The following is a 24,687-nucleotide window of genomic DNA, read 5'->3' as shown; positions in this document are numbered from 1 at the left end:
TATATATATAAAACACTGAATGGTATGCTTAAAAGGTAAATGTTATGGCATGTGAGTTATATCTCAATAAAACTGTTATGAAAAATAAACCATAGATCTAAAAATATCTAACATTTTCCTCTCCCACTTCAAAATTTTTATGGGTATCAACCATCTATGAAGAGAAAGAAATATATAATCTTTATACAGAGGTTTGTATGTAAAATATTGTAAGTTTAGAAGATTGGTTTCTAAAGGGGAGAAGCTACAATCATCAGAAAAATTCAAAGATGGCCTGATGATGTCAGCTAAATGAACTTTCCTGTGTCACGATTCCTTCTGGGGAGCATTGTCAGCATCTGTGGGCATCTAATTCAGAAGAAACGCCCCCCCCACCCCCGCCCAGCTCACACAAAGAGCTGGGTAATGACTCATAGAGGTTCTGCTCCTTCACTTTCTCAGCCTTGTTCAGTGCGTGTAGGAAGCATTAACTCACTAGCAGGTGAGCCACCTCAAAGCTTTCTGGAAGTCAGCAGGGTATAAATCATAAATAAATATAGTACCCATGAGTATGTACATCAGGCTTCCTGGAGGCCTCCAGGATCAATACTCCCCCTCGCCAGGGCCCAGCAGCCTCCCACATCCTTCCTCTTCCTTCTCTGTCTTCTGGTCTCCTCCCCCCTTCCTCTCCTTCTCTTCCTCCTCCTTTTCGTAAGTGATAGCCTACTTAGGAAATCTGATTCTTACATTTTCTGCTGGGAGATTTGGAAACTCATAGCACATTTCAGGCCAGAATCTCTTTCGTTTATTTCATATCGAGAGTTTTATTGCATGGCTTCCTTCCCCACCCCACCCCCCAACTAATCATTTTTTCTACTATTCCCTCCCTAAAACATTCGTGTCCTTGAGCTAGGCACAATAATGTGATACTTGCAATATTATCCTTTATTTTCAAAGACGTTTGCAACTTACTGCTACTTGTCATAAAAAAATAATTTAAGACTTCACATTGAATGTTTGTTTTTGTAAACAGTTTTATAGCTATTCCAGATGAGTTAACATACTTTTACTTTGTTTTGCTTTTTACTTTTGGTCTCCAGCAAGCATGCAAGAGAGACAGACTGACAGACAAGGGAAAAGTGAGAAATTAATCCCCCGGGGGATGGTCACACTATAGTCCCTTCTCTTCCAGTCTCCACTTAGGATTTTGAGTATGCATGCACATGTACCTGGCATGATTTTCAAGCCACCAGATTTGGATTCCGAACCATGGAGCTGGCCATGTGGAAGTTCTGCATCTTAACCTCCTACACCACCTGCTGGCTCCAAATTAACATATGTTTTAAAACTCACCTCTGGGGACCAGCAGGTGAAGTGGTGGGTAAGGTGTTGGACTCCCACATGGCCAACTGCTGATCAAATACCAGACCTGGCAGCTTGCTTTCTCACTTTCTCTCTCTCTTTCAATCACTCTCTCTGACGAGCACATATGCCCTATTATAAATATATAAAAATTAATTTAATTAAATAAATAATTCTTTAAAAAAAAGAACCCTCACCTCTGTACAAAGGGGTCTTCAAAAAGCTTACAGAAAACACATATTAAGAAAAAATAATTTCGAAACAAACTTGTAGTTTAGGGCCAGCCAGTGGCACGATGGTAAGGTGGCTAGATCCCACGTGGGATGATTGCACAATTTGAGTCTCAAGCTCAGCAATTTGAAAACATTTAGTATAGGAGGGAGAGGGGCAAAGGGAAAGGGGGGAAAAAAGTAAAAGTACATTTAATAGACAAAAACATGAGAAGCTATTTGCTAATGATAATGTGTATGGTTTATGCATGGTATTCATGCTGAACAAAGACATGTTGTACACTGTAAAGAGATATATGATTAACTGTAATTTAAAAAAATGCCTAGTGCATGTGTACATACAAACTCCCAACAGGAAAAACAGGTGAGAAGGGATTGCGATATGATCTTTATCCCATGGGGGTGATTTCTTACTTTCCTTTTCTCTTTCTGTCTCTCTTGGATGAGTGTCTACACCCTCCTAGCAAATTAAAAAAAAAAAAAAAAGTATATTTTTATTTTCATTTTTTCACAAATATTTTGAAGTTCCCTTTACTTGAAGGGGTTGGGAAATGATAACTCAAAATAACTTAATTCCTGCGAGTCCTGTTTTATGTGGACAAGCATGTGTTAGTGTCCGTGAGGTATCTAGAGACATGTCCTGGGGAAATTTAGGGTATGGGGGTGCTGTTTGAGCTACTATGCAAAGCTTTAAGTATTTATTTCAAATATTCAGTATTTCCAAGATATTTTATTTTCAAATTACAAATTCTATTCAAGCATCTTTTCATTTGACCAGGAACACTTCAGAAACAAACAAAAACCAACATAAAATCAGATCAGCTTCTGGTCATGGTCATCATCCTCTACCTACAGGTCATATGCTCTCTAGCAAAGCTGGGTGGTCAGTGGGCACAGAGGAGAGCACCTTGCCTGCCAGGCATCTCTCTCCAGTCTGCGCCTTCATTCTTTTAGCTGTTCAAGAGACATCACGTATGACTACTTCTGGCTCTTGGGAATGGAGCTGAATGTTGAAAGAGAATCCAAGAGCCTAAAAACATACCATCCTGGGGCTAGCAGGTGGCATGGTGGTAAAGGCTCTGGATTCCCACATGGCTGACTGTGGTTGGAGTCTGAGATCTCGTAACTTGAAACTAATGTCAGGTACATGTGTGTGCATGCCCCAAATCCCAGGGAGGGAGAAGGGACTGTGGTGTGGGCATTCCCCCAGAGGGTGATTTTTTGCTTTCTCACTCTCTCTCTTTCTGTTTTGCTTGTCTTTCTGGTGAGCACATGTGCCCTATAGCCAAAAAAAAAAAAAAACTCTCTCTTAAATAAATAAATAAATAAAAGCATTGCATTCACAAAGCTGTCCGTGATTTTTTTTTTTTTGGGGGGGGAGAGGTTTTTGCTATAAGGTGCATGCACTCCCAGAAAGACAGAGAGAGACGGAGAGGTAGAATGTGAGAAATCATCCCCCAGGGGGAATGGCCACGCCACAATCCCTTCTCCATTCTCCTCTCAGAATCTTGGGCTCGCACACACACGTGTGCTTGGCATGCGTTTAAGCCACTGTGTCTGGGACTAAAACCATGGTCGACTACACGGGAGTCCAGTGTCATCACCATTACACCATCGGCTGGTCCCATCTCCATGATTTTTTATACCTTCCAATCTTTCAATTTCTGCCATGCAGAATGCACACATTTGGAATACATTAAGTGGGGACATACAGTGCCTCTCTTTCATACTCTGGCTTGCTTCACTTAGCATTAAATTGTCCATATTCATCCACTTTCTATCAAATGCTAAGGTCTCATTTTTTTTTAATGGCTAAGTAGTATTCCATACTAAGTAGTATTCCATAGTGTATATGAGCCACACTTTTTCAACCTGTTCATCTATTCTTGTACATTTGGATTGACTGCATGTCTTAGCAACTGTGAATGATAAATAAGGATGTACAAGTGTTTTTCTGAGTGAGTATATTCCTATCCTTTGGGTAGATAACCAGGAGTCTTTGCTGGATTATATGGCAGCTCTGTTTGTAGGGTTTTGGGGAATCTCCATATTGTTCTTCAGGGTGGGCAGTGGGGGTGGGGATGGGAAGAAGGGAATCTAGGGGATGGGAGAAAAAGCAAAATATTTAACAGACATAAAAATGGAAAATTATCTGTGGACAATAACGTGTATGGTAATGTCTTTGACTGGATTGATATGTAATGTATTCATGCATATTCATGCTGGGAAGATTCGTTTTGTAGTGGAGATGTATAGTGATCAAATGTAAATAATAAGGAAGTTTTTAAAAATTTTAAAGCATGTTGCAGAACAGTGTACACACTATAATCTTTATCTGTGTCAATTATCTTTGTGTGGCTACATAAATAGGCAATGCTTAGGTAAAAGTCTGAAAGATTACAAAAGAAACTGTTACTAGTGGTGATTATACTAGAAAAGGGATTTTCACTTCATCTTAAGAATTGTTTGAATTTTCTCCCAAATTAGCATGTATTTTCTTTGCAGAAAAATACAATAGTGAAAAAATTGGTCCAAACAAAAAGAACTCAGAAAAGTTAGTCCTCATTTCTTGTTCTCTTCTATTTTAGTCCTGACTCTTCCATTTTTAAAAAAATATAATACAAGTGAGACAACATTTGCATCCACCAAAATCCCAGAAACTTTTGAATCCTTAGGAGCATTGGGTAAGTGAGAGCTAAAATATATACATTTTGTTAGGAAAAGTGCCTTGATTTCTGGCAAAGAAATACATTAAACAAAATTGGTTTTCACTAGAATGTATTTCTAACGGTTAATGTCATCACAGATGAAAAACGTGTTTTCCAAAATGACAAAAAAAAAAAAAAAAAGATATTATGGGACCAGCAGTTAGCATAATGGCTATGTCGCTGGACTCCCATGTAGTCGACCATGGTTCGAGTCCTGGACCTGGTGGCTTAAACTCAGGCCGGGCACATGTGCGTGCGTGCCCAAGATCCCAAGAGGAGAATGGAGGAGAAGGGATTCCGACATGGCCATGCCCCCGAGGGGTGATTTCTTGCTTTCTATCTCTCTGTCTCTCTCTGGCAAGCACACGTGCCTTATAGCAAAAAAAAAAAAAAAAAAAAAAGGATATTATGAATGAATTAAAACTGTTTTTGTAACAAAATTTTATTCTAATTCTATTGTTCACAAAACACTATGGCAAAGCCAAAAGGCACTCTACATGATGCAGGGGCTGACCTGGGGACTCATGGTTATGGGAGCTGGGTCCCAATGGCTGACTGAGCAGTTTGAACCCCAGATCCAGCAGTTGAAAATCATCTGTGCACATGTACATGCATGCCCCAAATTCCAACAGGGTAGAGAAATGGAGAAGGGATTATGCATAACCACATCCCATTGGGGGATTCTCCATTTCTCTCCATCTCTCTCTCTCTCTCTCTCTCTCTCTGCTTTTCTGTTTCTCTCTGAGATCTGAGAGTGCATGCACCCGTTGAGGGGGGGCAAACAGGTTGTTAAGAAAAATAAAAATCAAGCCATCCTCACTTAGTCCTTGGCTGGTAAAAGCACTGACAACAGTGGGGGGAACTTAAACCTCACATGTTTTTGGCTTTCTTTATAAAAGAAAAGGCTATGGCTGAGATTCTGCATTTAAACCCCCATCCCCCAATATGCCCTTCCAGTTGCTGATTCAGTGTCATTTCCCAAATACAGAATCTTGGATAGATTTCCGCATGGGCAGTCAGGATATCTATCACATTCCCAGCTGCGTTTTTTTTATTTTCTAGGTTGTTTTGGAACACTTTCTATACATCATGGTCCCTGAGCAAAAAGCACTTGAGAGTAAGTATTTATTATATGCTGTCTGCTCTTTTTTTTTTTTTTTTTTTTTTTTTGTTTTTTTGTATGTTTTGTTTTCAGGATTTTATAGGGCATGTGCGCTCTCCAGAAAGACAGAGACAGAAAGATAGAAAGCGAGAAATCACCCCCCAGGGGAGATGGCCACACCGCAATCCCTTCTCCTCCATTCTCCTCTCGGGATCTTGGGCACACACGCACATGCCCCCAGCGTGAGTTTAAGCCACCAGGTCCAGGACTCGAACCACGGTCGACTACGTGGGAGTCCAGCGACATAGTCATTATGCTAACTGCTGGTCCCTATGCTGTCTGCTCTTCAAGGGCAAGATGTTGTGATCAGGTTTAGTAGGAAAAAAGCTGAATGCAAAACATGCTTATTGAGTAAAAAATATGCAAAAAAGCATATATATGTAATGACAAAAATTGAAGGTGCATTGTGAGACATATCAACAAATTGCTTGTTGAATTGCTAACACACAATACTACAGTGACATTTTGCTCACTGACCTCCACTCAGCCCACTGATTGTAGTCAGCAGACCCCTGATGTGTCTGCACTTCTGCTGTTTGTGCCACACCTGTTTATGGCAGTTGTAACTGCTATTTAAATCATATAACTTAAGATATTAAACACACTGATAAAAATGAATGTGGTTTAAAAAAAAGGCAGTCAACTCTATGAGAACATAGTCAAAGGCTTTGAAAGATTATGAGGTCAAGATGTTTTTCTAGAGGTAGTTAAAACTACTCTAAAAGACATTAAGGCCCCGTTGTGGTGGTACGGGCAGCAGGGAATCACTGCATGATGCTAGAGCTGCATGGGAGGGCCAGATTGATCTAAACACAACAGGAGCACCTGTGCATGCCCATGATCTTAACTGGTTGGGAGGCTTGAGGGGCAGGGTGGATCACAGCATAGTGAGACTCTGTCAAGAATACCTCTCTTTCTTAAGGGAAAAAAAAAAAAAAAAAGATGTACTGGGCCAGCAGCTAGTGTGGTGGTTAAGGCACTGGACTCCTACACGGCCAACCATGGTTCAAGTCTTGGCAGCTCAAAAATCATGTCAGGTATGTGTGTTCACAGGCCCAAAATCTTGGGAAGAGAATGGAGAAGGGATTGCAACATCACCATTCCCCCAGAGGGTGATTTTTCACTTTCTCTGTGTCTTTCTCACCAGTGAACAAACACGCCCTATGGTAAAAATCTTTAAAAAAAAAAAAAAGAAAAAGACATTTTTTCTTCCACTACAGGGCACGTGCACTCGCCAGAGAGACAGAAAGACAGAAAGCAAGAAATCACCGCCCAGGGTGGATGACTGCACCACAATCCCTTCTCTTCCATTCTCCTCTTGGGATCTTGGACACAAACACACACACACACACACACACACACATGCCCGGCGTGAGTTTAAGTCACCAGGTCTGAGACTTGAACTGCAGTCGATTACATGGGAGTTCAGCGACATAGCCATTACGCTAACTGCTGGTTCCAAAAAAAGACATTTTTAAAAAGAATTATTTTATCATTTATTTATTTTAATTTGACCAGACAGTGAGAGACAGAGAAAAAGCAAGTCTCCAGGTCCAGGACTTGAACCACAGTCTGCCATGTGGGAGTCCAGCGCCCTTAACTACCATACCATCTGCCAGCCCCAAAAAAGACATATTAAAAAAATTAAACTGGGTCTGCACGCACATGGCTTTGAAGATGTCTCTAAGAGCTCATCCCACTTCAAAGAAACTGAAAAAAAGGGAATGTAGATGAGATGTTAGAGGTAGAATTTATGCAAAAATTATAAAAGAGGATATGATTAATTTTATCTATAAAATTCAAGAAAAGAGCCTTAACCCTACAATACAAAAGCACATTTATATAAGCTTAGCTTACGTGTCAAAAGTATATATGTAAAGTTGTTATTTTCCTAGTGATGCAACCCTGTAGTATCAGAGAAAAGGCCTTCTACTACCTAATAATTGGAAATACTATTGTTTACCACCTTTGAAAATCCCATAAAATCTCTCTTCCTTAATAAGATAATTGGTAGGGGGAACCAGCAGTTAGCGTAATGGCTATGTCGCTGGACTCCCACGTAGTCGACCGCGGTGCGTGTCCCGGACCCGGTGGCTTAAAACTCACGCCAGGCGCGTGTGCGTGCGTGCCCAAGATCCCGAGAGGAGAATGGAGGAGAAGGGATTGCGGCGTGACCATCCCCCCTGGGGGGTGATTTCTCACTTTCTGTCTCTATGTCTCTCTCTGTCTGTCTGGCGAGCGCACGCGCCCTACAGTGAAAATCTCTCCAAAAAAAAATAAAAAATAAAAAATAAAAATAAGATAATTGGTAGGGATGTCCAATTACTTGGCTTTACCAAATTTGTACCCACACTCACTTTTATCAGTGTGATGACTGTCTTAGATTACATGATTTAAATAGCAGCTACAACTGCCATGAACAGGTGCGACACAAATAACAGGATTCTTGGTAAGTTCACAGTTCCAGTCTTCATAGCAGACGGTGTAGACTTACCTACCAGAGGTCTGCTGGCCACAGTCAGTGGGCTGAGGGGAGGTCAGTGAGTAAAATGTCACTGTAGGATTGTGTGTTACTTGAACAAGGTGACTTATTGATATGTCTCAAAATGCATTTCTAATTTTTGTCATCACATATATACTCTTTGTTATATATGTTTAATCAATAAAAGTAATTGGCAAATGATTGACGAAGTGCACATTAGACCAGATGCTCTCCCCAGTTCTGCATGTCTTCTGGTCACCTCCCTCTCATCTAGAAGACTGAACCACCTCAAAGCCAACACGTCAGAAATCGAACCTCTTACATTCTCTCTCAGCACTGCCTCTCCTCCTGTGTCCCCCCACCCACTCCGTGTCTTTTGCTGGGATCTTCCCCACCTTGGGATGTTTACCTCAAAACCTCAGGCAGGTTGGATTGATATTCTAACTCTCCCTTGGCCCTCCTCATCAAATTATTCTCTCAAAATAGCTCTACCAGCATTTCCCTCCTTAATTCCTCTCTATCAAGACCCTAATAGAGACACTTTTCACTTTGACATAATCACCTCTTAAAGGCTCCCCCCTTGCAGCTACGCCCTTCTCTAGCACAAATGAATCCTGCCTCTGCTCACTCCTCTGAGCCTGATAGTTAAGACTGGCACTAACCTGGCTCAAATCTCGGCATTATTCTCCTCCTGTCTTTTCCCAGCACCTTCTACACTCTCCATACTGAAATTAGTGCTCTCCTTTGTACACACACTGCATTTCCTTATCTACGTCTTCTCCACCCATAATATCCTCCTCTTTTAAAAACAAATTGTCTATCATTGAACTTCTATCCAAAGTTTAGGGACCATCTCAAAAGCCATCTTCCCTGGAAGACTTCCCTCACCATGTGGCCAGAAGTCATCTCTATCTCTCAGTGTTCACAACACTCATGTATCTATTTTCTACAGGTAAATCCTATTTTCTCCATTGCATTATGATTATGCACCACCTAGTTTCAAATGAGAACTATAACTGCAGTTTCCCAATGGGTCTCATGGCATACTGGTTCCATAAGAAGCCAATCACAGAAGTTCGAAAACGCACACTGTATACCCACCTTAGAAATGGCATGGGCAGATGGGAACCAGCAGTTAGCGTAATGGCTATGCCGCTGGACTCCCATGTAGTTGACCACAGTTTGCATCCCGGACCCGGTGGTTTAAAACTCACACTGGGCGCGTGTGTGTGCGTGCCCAAGATCCAGAGAGGAGAATGGAGGAGGAGGGATTGCGGCGTGACCATCCCCCCTGGGGGATGATTTCTCGCTTTCTGTCTCTATGTCTCTCTCTGTCTGTCTGGAGAGCGCACGTGCCCTATAGCGAAAACCTCTAAAAAAAAAAAAAAGAAAGAAAGAAAGAAAGAAAGAAAGAAAGAAAGAAAGAAAGAAAGAAAGAAAGAAAGAAAGAAAGAAAGAAATGGCATGGGCAGAGAGAAAGAAGGGTGTGAGAGCAATGTTGTAAAGGTGGAATTGACAGGACTTGATGACAGAGGATTTCTTGGGTGCGACAGAGCAAGTGGTCTGGAATGACTCCCAGATTTCTGACTTGGACAACAGGGAGGTGCCATTCACTGAGTGGGGAAAAGGAGACAGTGTCCGTGCAGGTATCTGATGGTGTGTTTGGTTTACTGTGATCAAATTTAATTTCCTAGAGGAAAGTGGGAGTAATAAAAACAAAGACCAAGCCCTGTGGCCCTTTCTCATTCTTACCTTCCTGAATTCTATGTGGGTTTTGGCATCGTTTGATCAACATTTTTGTCTTTTTTTTTTTTTTTTTGGAGAGGTTTTTGCTATAGGGCACATGCGCTCACCAGAAAGACAGAGAGAGACAGAGAGACAGAAAGTGAGAAATCACCCCCCAGGGGGATGGCCACACCACAATCTCTTCTCTATTCTCCTCTCGGGATCTTAGGCACACATGCACATGCTCCTGGTGTGAGTTTAAGCCACTGGGTCTGGGACTAAAACCATGGTCAACTACATGGGAGCCCAGCGACATAGCCATTATGCCAACTTCTGGTCTCCAACTTTTTTGTCTTTGAAACTCCCTCTCCCTAGATGACTCTCCCCTTTCTATCCTGCTCCTCATACAGCTCATTCCTAGTATGTTTTCTTCCTCTCCCTCACAGAATACCTGTATCCTAAATCCTGCTCTACATTCTCCCTTTGGCAGCCTTGGCCATTCCATGGGTCCCAATGATGACAACAACAATAAAAATAATATCCCCATTCCAAATTAATATGTTTTCTGTTGGACATGTCCATCTAAGTGCTTTAAGGCCACCTTGAATACTGGGTGCACATATCCAACCTCCAGATCCTTCCTGTTTCCTCGCTTCCCTGCTTGTCCCAATGTCTTAGACTCCCCATTACCAAGAAGGCAAGAAGCTGGTTGATCCTTCCTCTCTTGGGTCTCACCCTTCATTTCTATCATCCCTGCTTCTATTCTCACACAGCTATTCTCATACCTCTATTCTCACACAGCTATTCACCTAGACTCCTTTTGTCGAGTCTTTCTCCTCTTAGATCTGCTCTGAGCATGGCAATCCACACACAATCTTCCTAAAACATACCTCTGCATTTGTCGTTCCCCCAATTTTAAAATGATTCCATTGGAAACCCAACTTTTCAGATATTATACAATTTTGTTACAACATCAGCCCATCTTATGTCCCCTCTGATCCCCTATACACCTCCCTCACTGTTCAAGTGAGTCAAATTCTTCACTATTCCTCAAATACACTTCTACTCTCCCACCTTCAAGCCTTCACACCTGTCATTCTGTTTGTTTAGAACGCTCTCCTTCCATCTCTACCTATGGAAACTCTATCCATTTCTACAGAGAAATGCATTAAGAGTTTTGACAGATTTCTCGCCAAACTCTGCCCGGCCTCCAGAAGTTGAAAATGAGCTCGGAGCTGCTTCCCGCTGCTGTCATGGTTCGTCCGCTAAACTGCGTCGTCACTGTGTCCCAGAACATGGGCATCGGCAAGAATGGGGACCTGCCCTGGCCTCTGCTCAGGAATGAATTTAAGTATTTCCAGAGAATGACCACAATTTCTTCAGTAGAAGGTAAACAAAATACCGTGATTATGGGTAGGAAGACCTGATTTTCCATTCCTGAAAAGAATCAGCCTTTAAAGGATAGAATTAATTTAGTTCTCAGTAGAGAACTCAAGGAACCTCCACGAGGAGCTCATTTTCTTGCCAAAAGTCTGGATGATGCCCTAAAACTTATTGAGCAGCCTGAATAGGGGGAGGTGGTTCTGTTTATAAGGAAGCCATGAACCAGCCAGGCCATTTTAAACCGTTCGTGACAAGGATCATGCAGGATTTTGAAAGTGATACCTTTTTTCTAGAAATTGATTTGGAGAAATATAAACTTCTCTCAGGATACCCAGGTGTTCTTTCTGATGTCCAGGAGGAGAAAGGCATTAAGTATAAGTTTGAAGTGTATGAAAAGAACGACTGATGTGAATGTGTTTTCAAGCTGTTTCCCCTCCTCTGAAAAAGTGTATATTTTTATATAAGAAAAAAAAGCTTTTGTTGACTTCAGGAAAAAAAAAGAGAGAGTTTTGACAACTAACTTCCCAGTGAAGTGTAGGAACTGAGTCTGTCTTGGTGTTGGGAATTTCCTCTAGGTGGAGAGAGAGACATGCCAGAAAGCAGGAGACTTTAGGGAAAAGTCGGTGCCCTGTAAGAGCAACCCAAAAACCACATTTTCCTCCTCAAGGTCATTAAATAATAATTTATATGATGCATTTATTGAGAAATGGTGAAATGTATAATTAACAAAAATGTACAGCCTTGTGCTAATTCTAGGACCTTGAAAAAAGTCATTGCATCCCCCTCTCCTTTCTCAGCATGGTTCCTTAAACCCTTAAATCTTCCTTAAATCTCTACCTATGGAAACTCTACCCAGTTAAGATGCCTCTTCCTTCTCTAATCATCCCAAGTGGGAGGTGTCCCCTTTCTTCCCTGAACTCCCATAATGCATTACTTTTATTACTTTGGTGTCATTTATTATAATCTGCCTTATGTTATAATAACCTGCATGGACACCTTGACCCTCCCCTCGTACTGCAACTTTCTCTTACAAGAATTGTGTCTTATTCCTATCATGTAGTGGAAAGAGCGATGACCTGGGGGACAGGAGACCTGCATTTTAGTCGTTGCTCTGAGTCGCTTTTCCCTGTGACCTTGGATAGCCTCATGCACTGTGAAACAGAACTTTGTAGTCTAATGTAGCAGATGAGCTCCTAGTCCAGGGTTTAAGGAACCATGCCGAGAAAGGAGAGGGAGATGCAATGATTTTTTTCAAGGTCCTAGAATTAGCACAAGGCTGTAATTTTTTTTAATTATGCATTTTACCATTTCTCAATAAATGCATCATATAAATTATTATTTAATGACCTTGAGGGGGAAAATCTGGTTTCTGGGTTGCCCTTACAGGACACCGACTTTTCCCTAAAGTCTCCTGCTTTCTGGCATGTCTCCCTCTCTAACTAGAGGAAATTCCCAACACCAAGACAGACTCAGTTCCTATAGTTTACTTGGAAGTTAGTTGTCAAAACTCTTAATGCATTTCCCTATAGAACAAAGGTACCACTAATAGTAAGATATCATGATTAGGTTGCCAAACCAGCCTGTCAACGCCATTTAGCCCAGAGTGCACCTGAGTAGAGTCTCCTGCTAATACTTGAAGACAAGCGACTCACAGCAACATACTGTTTATTTGCTCACTCCATCCCTGTTACTTGAGACCCTGAAGTGGAAGCCATGGGAGTATTGCTTGGGTGGAGAGTGGGTAGTGAACTGTAATTTTTAGAGAAGCTATGATTTAAAAGAGGAAAAAGAAGAAAATTAGAAGCAGCTTAGGTAGATTTGCAGGCACTACTGAGGAGTTGTTTATTCTTCCATTCGCTATTAATTCCTAATCCACATCCCAAATTTAAGCACTTCTCCCTTCTTCTTCTTCTTCACTCGGGGCTTCTTGGCCTCAGCACTATTGACATTTGGACCTCATAATTCTTTGTGGCTGGAGCTGCCTCATGCATTGTAGGATGGGTAGCCACACCCACAGCCTCTAGCCACTAATGGTCAGCAACACCCTCTGCCCACCCAATACGCCAACCAAAAATGTCTCCAAGCATTGCCACGTGTCCCAAATGGCAAAGTCATCCTTGGCTGAAAACGACTGCACTAACTAGAACCAGCAGAGGTTCCCAAATTTTCTATGGATTGGAATCACATAGGAAGCTTGTCAAAAATGCATGTTTTTGAGCCTCTGATATTCTTGTTTAGTTAAGTCCAGGGTGAGGGCTGGGCATCTACTGTTTTTTCTTTTTCTCCTTTTTTTCTTTCTTTCTTTTTTTTTTTTTTTTTTTTGCCACAGGGCATATACACTTGCAGGAGAAAGACAGAGAGGTGGTGAGAGGGAAAGTGAAAAATCACCGCCCCCATCAAGGGGGAGATGGCCACACCACAATCCCTTCTCTAGTCTCCTCTTAAGATATTGGGTACTCACAAACACACATACACACACACACACCCAGTATGATTTTCAAGCCGCCATGTCCCAGACTTGAACTGTTGTCGGCAATGTGGGAGTCCAATCATCTTAACCACCACTCCACCTGCTGGCCTCTGGAAATCTATATTTTTGGCAGGCTTTTTCACTAATGTAATGTACCTTGGCAAACTTTGGAAAATACTGCTATGAAGAATCAGTGAAATGAATAACTATCTTTCTAAAATGCAAGTACTTTTAGCTCTGTAGTACTGAGGCAATAGGAGAGCTGACCAGTGAATGAATGACAGACAACTTTAGGGAAAAAAGACTTTCCCTGGTGAGCACCATAAAGAATGGCTTAGGGGACCAGCCACATGGTGGTTAGGCGGCTGGATCATACATGGCCAGCTGCATGATTCTAATCCCAGATCTGACAGCTTAAAAACACACCTGGCACATGTGCAAGCCCAAAACTCTGAGACAAGAATGGAAGAGAAGGGATTCTGATGTGGTCATTACCTCCCAGGGGGTGATTTCTCACTTTCTCTGTCTCTGTCTCTGTTCCTCTCTCATGTATGTGTATGAGCGCATGTGCCCTATAGCAAATTAAACCAAAAAAAGGGGGTGGGGTGGGGTGGGGAGGCCCTAGGGAAGAAAGCCTTACGTTTGGTGGTCAGGAAATAGTATACCAAAGGGACATGGCAAAATACTGAAACCAAATTTAGTCTATTTCTTTTTCCCCCAAAGGCACCCTAGACCTTTGGAGGTCTATCCTCCTCCCTCCACCTGAGACCTACTCTGGGACAAGTTCTGTGCTAAACTTTTTACATAAGTGTTCCCATTTTATCTTCTCCCTAATCATATGAGAAAGCTTTTCAAGTTTTAGCTTTATCTATCAGGGAAACAGCCCCTGCCTGAAAGAACTGATGTACAAATTAACTTTTGATCTACATACTCTTCACAAAAGAGACACAGCCTGTACTGGTCCTGGAGTTCTCCTGTACTTAAAAACTCTTGTCAACATTGTTAGGATGCGGAAAGGCTCTCCGAGATGAGACGGCAGGATCGCTCTCTTGGGTCTCACCCAGCCCCTAGTACTCTTTGTTCTTTCTCTTAAAATAAAAAGAAGTTCCAGTATGTTTGCCCAAGGACATTCTCAGCTTCTCCTGCCTCATCCTGCTTCACCCCACTCTCCCCACAACTCCCAGCATTCTAATCTGGAAAATAAAAAACAAAGGGGTTGGAAATGTCTTCACATTCTCATGCCATTGGCGACAGGAGATGTAAGCCAGCAAGCTGGGTGGGACGGGGTGTAGAGAAGCCTTCACTTATGTGCTATATGCACCATTTAAGCCACTTACCGGGGGACATAACTGACATACTGGAAATCAGAGTTGATTAAACCCCACCCATGTGATGACATTGTATTGGCTTTGGAGTAATATGAAAATGGAAGTCAGAGGAAGTTACGTTGGAAATTACCTCAAGGGTTGTGGAAGATGACTGAATGGAGACCAGTCCATGTACACTGTACTAGTCCTGGTCCAACATGGACGCCCTGCCATCCATAGGGACCACTTGAAGGGTGAAACTGGCCAAGCCACTGCTCTTGGGCTCTTGACCACTCATCTGTGCCTTTTCCCCTCTTCACTGCTATTTTAAGACAATTTTCCTATTAGAAAAACGTTTTCATTGTGTTATTATTATTATTATTGAGTTTGTTATAGAGTGTGTGTGCTCACCAGAAAGAGAAATAGGGAAAATGAGAAATCAACCCTCACGGGGATGGTCAAACTGCAATCCCATTTCCCCTCTCATCTCAGGATTTGTCACATATGTACAAGTGCCTGACATGTTTCTCAAGCTGCCAGGTCTGGGGCCTGAACTGCATAGTCAGCCATGTAGGATCCAGCTGCCTTAACCTCCATGTTGCCTGCTAGCCTCATTATAGCATTTTTAAAAGGCACAGACAGCATTTTATTCAAGTAGAGACATTTGGTGTCACACGCTTAGCTCAGGGAGTGAGAGAAGATGAACTAAGATGGAGTTAGAGTAAGGCACTGGACTTCCATATGGCCAACTACGGCTTAAGTCCTGAACCTGGTAGTTTGCTTTCTCACTTTCCCTCGCTCTTTCTCACTCTCAATCTCTATTTGGTCAAATTTAAAAATAATAAATAAATAAAATTAAATAAATAAGTCTTTTAGAAAACAGAGCACTGTACACAGATCTGGGAGTAATCATCTGGACTCCATCACTGACTATGTGTGGCTTAGAGCAAGTCACCTCGCATCTCTTCACTTCTCAGTTTCCTCATCTGTAAAATAAAGAGTTTGGACTTAGTGATTTCTAAGTCTGCAAGACTCTGTCTTGTGGTTGGCAACCTAGTGCCCAGGGGTGGGGAAGGACTGGGTAGATCAAGAGATAGGTGAGGTTCTAAAAAAAGAATGACAGGGCTATGGACCAAACCTGCCAGGATTTTCCTACATTTTAGCAGAATCTACTTCAACACCTACTCCAAGAAAAAAATAGGAGGGTTAACATAACATCCTTAGTGCCAAGTTGTTCCTCCCACTGGTATTATTTTCTTCTTAACTGCAAATAAACTTAGAAAAGAGAGAAATTAGTAGAGGTAGAAAGCACCTCCCTTGGCTGTGGGCACCTGAACCATACTACTGAGGTCTGTCTTCATTGTATGTGGAACAGTCTCCTCAGGGATTTCGTGGTGTCAGAAATCTGCCTCTTTCAAGGTTAGGGTTACCGGACTATCTATGTGTGGCAGGGCATTTTTCTCAGCACTCTTGTCTAGAGAGAACACAAACAGGTTTGCTCCTGTTGCTCCTGCAGGCTTGTGTTGAACATCAAGGCCCAGTCTGGCCTGGCTGACTAGACCGTGTAAGCAATGCTACATTCTCAGAATCCCAGCCACATTTGTTCACCTCTTTCACCCCTGGGCTGTTTCCTGAGCTAGTCTGTTCTTCACCCTTCCATAGAACCTACACTGGAATGCTGTTTCACAACCCGACTCCTCCATGTGCCCCTCCAACATTTCTACCTCCGCTCATGTCCACAGAACAGACCTTTCTGTCTTGATGGAGCCAGCTCAGTGCTAGTAAGAGAGAGCTATGACAGAAGATAATGCATCCCTTAAGGACATTTTGTCCTCCTTGGTTAACATGAAGATGTTAAAAATGATATCCTCTAGGAAACTCTAATCAGAAGAGATCCTAAGAGAAAGTGATTTCAGATAGGTAGGAAAGGAGACCTGGAGTGTCAGACTCTCAGACAGCATTTTATTTAATCTTAGTATTTTAAATATGAGAAAATAAGGCCCAGAGACACAAGGAGATTCATCAAACATTATACAGCTGGTTAGTGCCAGAGCCATTATTTTAACCCAGGTCTCCTAACTCCTAGACTTGTAGGAAAGACACTTGAGGTGGACATGACATTGTGGTACTGTACAACAGACGATTGGCAGTTCATTTTGGCTCAGTAGTAAGATACTACATTAGTTAGAGGAGGATGGATGGTAAGAGTATGCTGAGAGATTTACAAAGGAAGTAAAGGAAATCCCGCAACACAAATTCATATTTTCACAAAGTGATGACCCCAACATCCTGTACGAGCAAACGTATTACAATAAATGTCCTCCAGGACTGTTAAGGTTTGAATTGTGCCCTCCCTCCCAAAAAAAAGATATGTTGAAACCTTAACCCCTAGAATCTGTGGGGTCAAATATGACTTTATTTGGAAATACAAGAGGATTTCAGAACTTTCATGGGGGAAAAAAATGGAATTAAAGTACAAGTTTATTTTGGTACAAAAGAATTTTGAAATCCATTAATAGTTTTTTCATTATTTGCATTTCTGTGAACTTTTAAACATCTTTTGTAAGGTCCTTGAAGATGTAATCAAGTTAAAATAAAGTCACACTGGATTAGGATGGGCCCTAATTCAATGACTGATGTCCTTAAAAGGAGAGGCCAGTGTGGCCATAAAAAAAAATAAAATAAAAAAAAAAAATAGAGTGGACCATGTGAAGACAGAGGCAGAGAGCAGAGCAATACATCTCAAAGCCAAGAAACACCAAAAGTTGCTGGCAACTACCAGAAGTTTAAAAGAGGCAAGGAAAGTTTGCTCCCATAGAACCTTCAGAACAAGCGCAGTCTTTCAGATAACATGATCTTGGACTTCGAGCCTCGAGAACTGTGCGAGAGAGGAAAATTCTGGTGTTGTAAGCTACCGAGTTTGTGGTACTCGTTACAGCAACCCTAGGAAACTAATACGGTCTGGGGAAATGGGTAGGTAGGGTGAAGCTGAGCTGCAGTAAGGAGACTGAAATCATGCAAATGAATGCAGCCAGGCAAGTTCTGTGGGCTGCTCCTAAAACAGGTCTATTCTGCATGGTGTGGTCCCGTCACCTACACTACTCCATTCACACACTTCCAGGACTGCCTGCCTCACTTGGAGGGAGGTGAGAGGCTGAACGAGACCAGCACTGGATGAGACAATCCTGGTTGTAGACCCTCAGTCTGCTACTTACTAGTTGTGACATTCACTGTGGATCCCAAACTCAGGGGTCCCAGTGTCCTCACCAGCAGAACACATCCTTCCTCAAAGAGTGGCTGTGAAGACTAATATGGTTACTTGTAAAAGCTCTGTCTTTGCTCCATTTAGTCTTTCCCACTGCTTTGTTTAGTCTTTCAACCAAATTGTAAGGAATTTGGGGGCTAAAGGGAGTGGGAAATGGAATTATCATTAAAACTCCTTCTACATGCAAAAAGAAGCTCTAGAGTCATTAGACGTTGGTGTTGAAAATGACCTTCAAGGTCATCCAAACCAATTCTCTAAATGTAGAGAGGAGAACACTGGCCATGTGGTGTATTTTGTACACTCACCATAACATGTTTATGGATGGATGAAGTGACTTGAGAAGACCTCATAAAGAAATGAGACTTAGTTTCATGAAGGAAATGAAAACCACCATGTGGCACTATTTAAAAGACTTCACCTATCCCACTACTTGGTCCAGACCAGTGTCTGGCTGTCCCCACTCCTGGCTCAATATCTCTCAAAAGTAGTTTCTAGGCCACCTTCCTTGAGAGACCTTCAAGGGGCCTAAGGTCTGAGTTTAAATGAAAGTTATCCCAAAGTGTCAATAGTTGCTCAGTGTTCATAAAGTATTTTAGACTATATAATTGATTCTACATACTAAGACCAAAAGCAGACTCATTTTACAAAACAATATTTAACCCAAAGTTAACTTATTTTAGAGTAGATGGAAAACAGTCTTAGTTGCAAAGAGAAAAGACACAAGAAAACAAAATGAAGACCAGTTATAACAATGCCATTTTCTCTACCCCCTAAAAAATATTCTCTATCCCTAGTCAAGCCTTTCTCTTTACCTGCTTAATTGTTCTCATAACACTTATTATCATCTGAAATATTAAATGTACTTGTTTATTCCATCAGGGCCCACATCTCCTCACTAGAATGTATATTCCACGAGGACTCAGACCTCATCTGTTCTGTTCACTGAATAGTTCTAGTGCCTAGAATAGTTCCTGCTGTATAATTGGTACATACTTGTTGGATAAATGAGTGGATTAGCAAATAAGTTTGGGCAGGGAGGGAAGGAGTCACAGAACATAAAAACACAGAATATGGCGCCATTTTTGGCCTATAAACTTTGCCCCTATGCCCACTAGTTCTGTCTAGAAGCCATTAAGAACATTCTCTCAAGGACCAGTAGTTAGCATAACGGCTATGTCGCTTGACTCCCATGTAGTTGACTGCGGTTCAAGTCCTGTTCCTGGGGCCTTAAACTCTTGCCAGGCACATGTGCATTCATGTCCAAGATCCTGAGAGGAGAATGGAGGAGAAGGGATTGTGGCATGGCCATTCCCCCTGGGGGGAAATTCTCTCTTTCTGTCTCTCTGTCTCTCTCTGTCTTTCTGGCGAGCATGAGCCCTATGGCAAAAAAACTCTCCAAAAGAAAAAAAGAACATTCTCTCATTTCTCAGCTCTGAATCCATAATCACCAAGCAACCTTTTAACAGTGAGAGGGAGGGAACCAGCAGTTAGCGTAATGGCTATGTCACTGGACTCCCACATAGTCGACCACGGTTCGTGTCCCGGACCCGGTGGCTTAAAACTCACGCCGGGCGCGTGTGCGTGTGTGCCCAAGATCCCGAGAGGAGAATGGAGGAGAAGGGATTGCGGCGTGACCATCCCCCTGGGGGGTGATTTCTCGCTTTCTGTCTCTATGTCTCTGTCTGTCTGGCGAGCACATGTGCCCTATAGCAGAAACCTCTCCAAAAAAAAAAAAAAAAAAAAAACAGTGAGAGGGAAAGTGAGAAATCACCACCTCCCCAATGGGGAATGGCCACACCGTAATCCTTTCTCCTCCATTCTCCTCTTGGGATTTGGGGCACACACACCCATTGTGATTTCCAAGCCACTGGGTCCAGGACTCAAACACCGTCAGCCTTGTGGGAGTCCAATACCTTAACCACCATACCACTTGCTGGACCCTCACCAATAAACTTTTGCTTTAAGTCTTCCTATGTGCTTTTCCCACAGATGGAAATATAAGGGTCACAATTCTGGCTTGCTTGGCAAGTAAGTTAGCAGGGTGGGATTTCATTTTTTTTCTTTTTAAATTGGTTCACATGTCAAAAGGATTCTGAAGAATGGAAAGTCAATCAGGATGGAAATCCGTGGTGAAGAGAGCAAGGAAGAGCATTTCAGAGACTAGGGATCTAGATCTCATTCTGCTTTTGACTCACCTGTCTGGACTTAAATCCCCACTTCTCTGGGGTTCAATTTCCCCGTAAAGTCTGTCACCTTGATAACTGAGTCACTTCCATCTTTCTAAGTAAGGCCTCTATAAAACTAAAGTAAGCCCTTCCATGAGTCGTTAACTCATGTGGCACAATACAGCTATTGACAATATGGTGTGGTTCGCTTGGGTCATGGGGTCAGCACTTTTCCTGGGGTCAGGAAAAGATAGATAGTGTCCTCATTAAAAACCTAAGATGCCAGTGGAGGTACTGCACCTGGAGAATACACAGCAACTCTCTTCATATCTAAAATTGTATAGGTGTGTGGGTGTGGAGCAGTGGCAGGAGATACAAGAGGGAAGGCAAGGCGGGGAGTAGAGGGTGTGTAGGTGATGGGACGGCAGGTGCGGAGAGCACAGATCAGGAGAATCGCTCATTTTCCCATAAGTCCTGGCTCAACCCAAGTTTGACAAGTGAGAATATGCTCGTGAACTTTGAGTAGAGACATGAAAGTGTTTTCACTATGAGACACATCGCTGTTGGGAAAAACAAGAGTTGAGTGTCTCATACATTTTTTTCATTTCAGGTTTTAGATATCCATTTTCCATGGCTGCCCCATGACCCTTGCAGAATTTATTATCTGGCCTCCTTGAAATCCAACTTGCCTGCTTGTGACACAGTTATAGGGTTAATTCTCACATTTATACCGCTACATCCACCGTCTCACCTGAGTGCTAGTTTTATACAACTGCCTACCTACTTATCATTACTTTTAACTTCTATCATTGTATACATATATATAGAGAGAGAGACTCTAATAATTACTGTAAACTTAATTTTATTACTTACAAATGTAGTCTTTTAAATATAACGTCAGAAGCAAACATAGCACAAGGCCCCATTTCTAACTCACTCTATTCCTGTCATAGGCATCACTAATTTCATTCTAAGATTTAAATTTGGAATTTATTCTTCACTCCTCACAACCCTTCTTCAATAATTATTTACAACCTCCATAAACAACAACAGCAAACTCACTCATCTACCCCCCACTGTTCAATAGATGTTCACAATTCTAATATTTGTATCATGATATGAAATGATCTGATCTAATCACCCCAAGGTTATTGAGGCTTCTCTCAGAGTCTCTTGGATTGATCTCCTTTCTCTCCTCCTCTGCTTAATCCACATTCATCCCTTTGTGTCTAAACTCTCAGAGTAGCTTTCTCATTGGCCTCCCAGTCTCTAATTCCCCCTGTTTCAATCCATGTCAAGTAAACCAACAGACTGATCTTTTTTATTTATTTTTTTTGTAGAGGTTTTCACTATAGGGTGCGTGCGCTCACCAGACAGACAGAGAGACAGAGAGACAGAAAGTGAGAAATCGCCCCTCGGGGGGGATGGTTATGCCACAATCCCTTCTCCATTCTCCTCTCAGGATCTTGGGCATGCACGCACACGCACCCGGCGTGAGTTTTAAGCCACCGGGTCTGGGATGCAAACCACGGTCAACTACATGGGAGTCCAGCGACATAGCCATTACACTAACTGCTGGTCCCCAGACTGATCTTTTTAAAACTACTTTTGCCAAATCATGATTTAAAGTTCTATTGTTTGAGGGAAGGTTCCCATTCACTAATCAGAGCATTTGCAACCTTTTTATTGGCATTTAAGAGCTTCAGTCAATTGTGTGCTCCTTCCCAGCTACACACAATTACTATTTGCCTTTATTCAACTCATCCCTGTTTGAGCACTAGCTGCAAGCCAGTCCTTGCATCACCCACCACAATCCAGCGTCCTCTTCCCTGCCCAGCCTGTGTGACGCTCCCCTGCACCACCACAGTGACTTTGCTCCTGTTCTTGCTCTGCCAGAAATCTCCTTTCTGACAATCCAGATCTGATATTTCTTCTCAGATGCACTTTCCTGAAGGCTTCCCGTGGGAATGAATCCCAGACCACAACAACCTTTCCTTTTTTCCAAATCTCCTCAGCATTCCCACACCAGATATCGATTACTAAGTATTATTCTCTTATCATTTCAATCGAAAGTCAAGCTCCAAAAGGGCTGGAGCCAATTACCCAGATCCTGATGGGGCAGGACAGACACCAGGCCAGTCAAGATCTTAATTTTGCACGTAGACCATGGACAAGGTCTATTTGCTGCAGTAATAGAAAACAAGAGCCAACAATATGTGCCGAAGAGCTAAGACTCATTTCTGGCACAAGGGTAGAGATTTGGCCATGTTATGAGAAGTGTTTATTAAATGATGAGTTAAATTTAAAAAAATAATTCAAGCCTCTCACATACTCTGTGTTTCTCTAGCAGAGAAATCTCTACTACAGAGTGGATGGTATAACCTACCAGGTCTTGGTCACTAATCAGATTTGAATCCTTGACTCTTCTCGGCCAGAACACTAGGTTCGGTGAGGACAAGCAGCTCCCATCTGGTCTGCCTTCAACGGCATTACCCCTGTATGGGCAGCTACCTGCAAGTTTTCACCAGTGCATGCCCTTGAACCAAAGGTTGTCTACCTCCAGTACAAGCCAGGTATCTGTAGGGAAGTTTGTGAACATGCCTCCCATTCCCCTTGGTCCAGTGGCACAATGTCTTGTCCAGACCTAGAATCCTGCCCAGTTGCACACCAGCCCCTTCCAGAAAGCAGAGCAGAGGCCCCCTTCCCCAGGAGTTCTTAGGAGTGCAGGGAGGAAAACGGACTTACCCTCACACAGTAGTTCACGCCCATCCCCAACAGGTGCTGCAGGAAGTGCCTGTCCTGCCGGCTCCTGGAAGGTGGCTCTCCAGGGCCCGGAAGCGGGCAAGCATCAGCAGCGAAGGCGGTAGCCCGGTGCCCCACCAGGCTAGGCTGCGGCGGAGGTGCAGACCCGGCCCGACTTAGACTGGTTTCAGGGGAAACCGGGTTGCTGGGAGCCGGGTCCTGGCTTTCCTGGAGCTTCAGTCGGGGCACCTCTTTGGTACCCAGACAAAAGTTTTTCAGACTCAGCAAAGTGGCTGGGTTGGCCAGCTTCATGCTGGCCATGCGAGGGATCAAGGTGCACAGTGGGGTGGGGCTCTCCTGGGACGGCAAGGTGGCATCTTCAGGCGGCAGGTGAGGTGCCAGGGTAGGATAGGGAGGCTGCGGCGAGACCTTGTTCCCGACCGAGCCTCCAGGGCTGCCTTCATCCAAGGACGAGATGGATTCGTTCCGAAAGCGGCTGTACTTGGCCCTGTGCAGCATTCCGGGGTGCCCGAAGAGTCCTACATACAGCACGAGTCCTGCCAGGCTGTCCTGGCCGCGTTCTCGCATAGCCTTGGCAGTGCCGACCCGGGGTACTGTGGCATAAATCGCCTGGTCTTCTCGGTCAGTGGCATGGACATCAAACACCTCAACGCCCGGTGCGACTCCGGCAGCCCCCTCTCCAAACTCGGCTCTCGCCCTCGCCCTCGCCCTCGCCCGCCTGGGCTCCCAGCCCCTGAAGGATGACAGCCCAGGGGGAAACCGCCTCCCCAGCTCTGATTTCAGTCCCTCCCTGGCCCAGACAGAGGCACCGGTGTTCTCGCTTGGGTTCCTGGCTGGAGAAGCCTGGACCTCGGCTGCGGGCGGCGGGGATCGCGCGCGGTCAACTCTTCCGCACGGAACCCGGCCGAGCCCCCCCCGGGTCCCGCCGCATCGCTAGCCTTGCAGGAGCCTCGTAGAAATACTTCGCGTCCCCCACCCCCAGCCTCCCCTTCTGCACACAGGAACTTTCAAACCTGCTCCCTTCGGCTCTCACAGGGCGGGGCAATGACTGGCCTATTAACCCTTTATTTGTTTCCAGTGATTGTTCATTTTTAAAAAAAGAGAAAAAAAATGTATGCATGAGCCCAAGGTCCTTCTGCCTGAGTTCGTTGATCCTGAAGGCTGCCCTCTCTTGGAAGGAAGATCTCGTCTTGCATCTTGTTCTGGGCCCCGAGCCAGGAGTGTTAGTGACGGGCTCTGTACCGCATTGTTTCACTGACTTGCGATCCCTCCATGGTCCTCGGATCAGATCCCCTCCCAGCCTGCACACTCTGGCTCCGAGCTTCCCTCCCTCCTAGACTCCTCTTGGAGCTTCTTTCAGGAGCCCATTTGCAGCAGAAGGCTGAGATGTGCAAGATGATACGCAGAGTATTGAAATTTTTATGAATGAACTTTGCCGAATGAATTTCTCTGTGTGTGTGTGCAAGCTAATAAATCTGTGAATGAAGCTGAGAATAGCTGTAATTGACTGCCCGTCTCAGGGGTGCTTGGTTTTTATCCAATCAGGCTGCAGCCTGATGACTCATGCACCATAAATATACGAAACTAGTAGCCGGGAGAAATAAAGCTGGCGGAAAGGAGGGAGAGATTTTATTTTGTGATAGCTGATGAATGGGTTAAAATGAAAGGCCATCTTTAGGCCATCAA

At 43.4% G+C, this 24,687-nt stretch overlaps 1 protein-coding gene and 1 pseudogene across 2 annotated transcripts in view; one reads left to right on the top strand and one right to left on the bottom strand.

The window, feature by feature from the left end:
* SHC4 (SHC adaptor protein 4) overlaps positions 1 to 24,141 on the bottom strand; it is a 156,159-nt gene extending 132,018 nt beyond the window's left edge. The window contains exon 1 of one of the 2 annotated variants that reach the window (XM_006168781.3): positions 22,984 to 24,141. In XM_006168781.3, the coding sequence (XP_006168843.1) occupies positions 22,984 to 23,568 (585 nt within the window). In that variant the 5' untranslated portion in view covers positions 23,569 to 24,141. The remainder of the gene's footprint in view (positions 1 to 22,983) is intronic. The other variant, XM_006168780.3, reaches the window with a different exon arrangement.
* Positions 10,902 to 11,504, top strand: LOC102479320 (dihydrofolate reductase pseudogene; annotated as a pseudogene).
* Positions 24,142 to 24,687: the final 546 nt, after the last annotated feature.

This window comes from Tupaia chinensis, unplaced genomic scaffold, assembly GCF_000334495.1.
Source record: "Tupaia chinensis unplaced genomic scaffold, TupChi_1.0 Scaffold146140_1, whole genome shotgun sequence".
NCBI classification, from domain to species: domain Eukaryota; kingdom Metazoa; phylum Chordata; class Mammalia; order Scandentia; family Tupaiidae; genus Tupaia; species Tupaia belangeri.
Note: the sequence above shows the minus strand (reverse complement) of the source record. Positions and strands in the feature narration are given on the sequence as shown.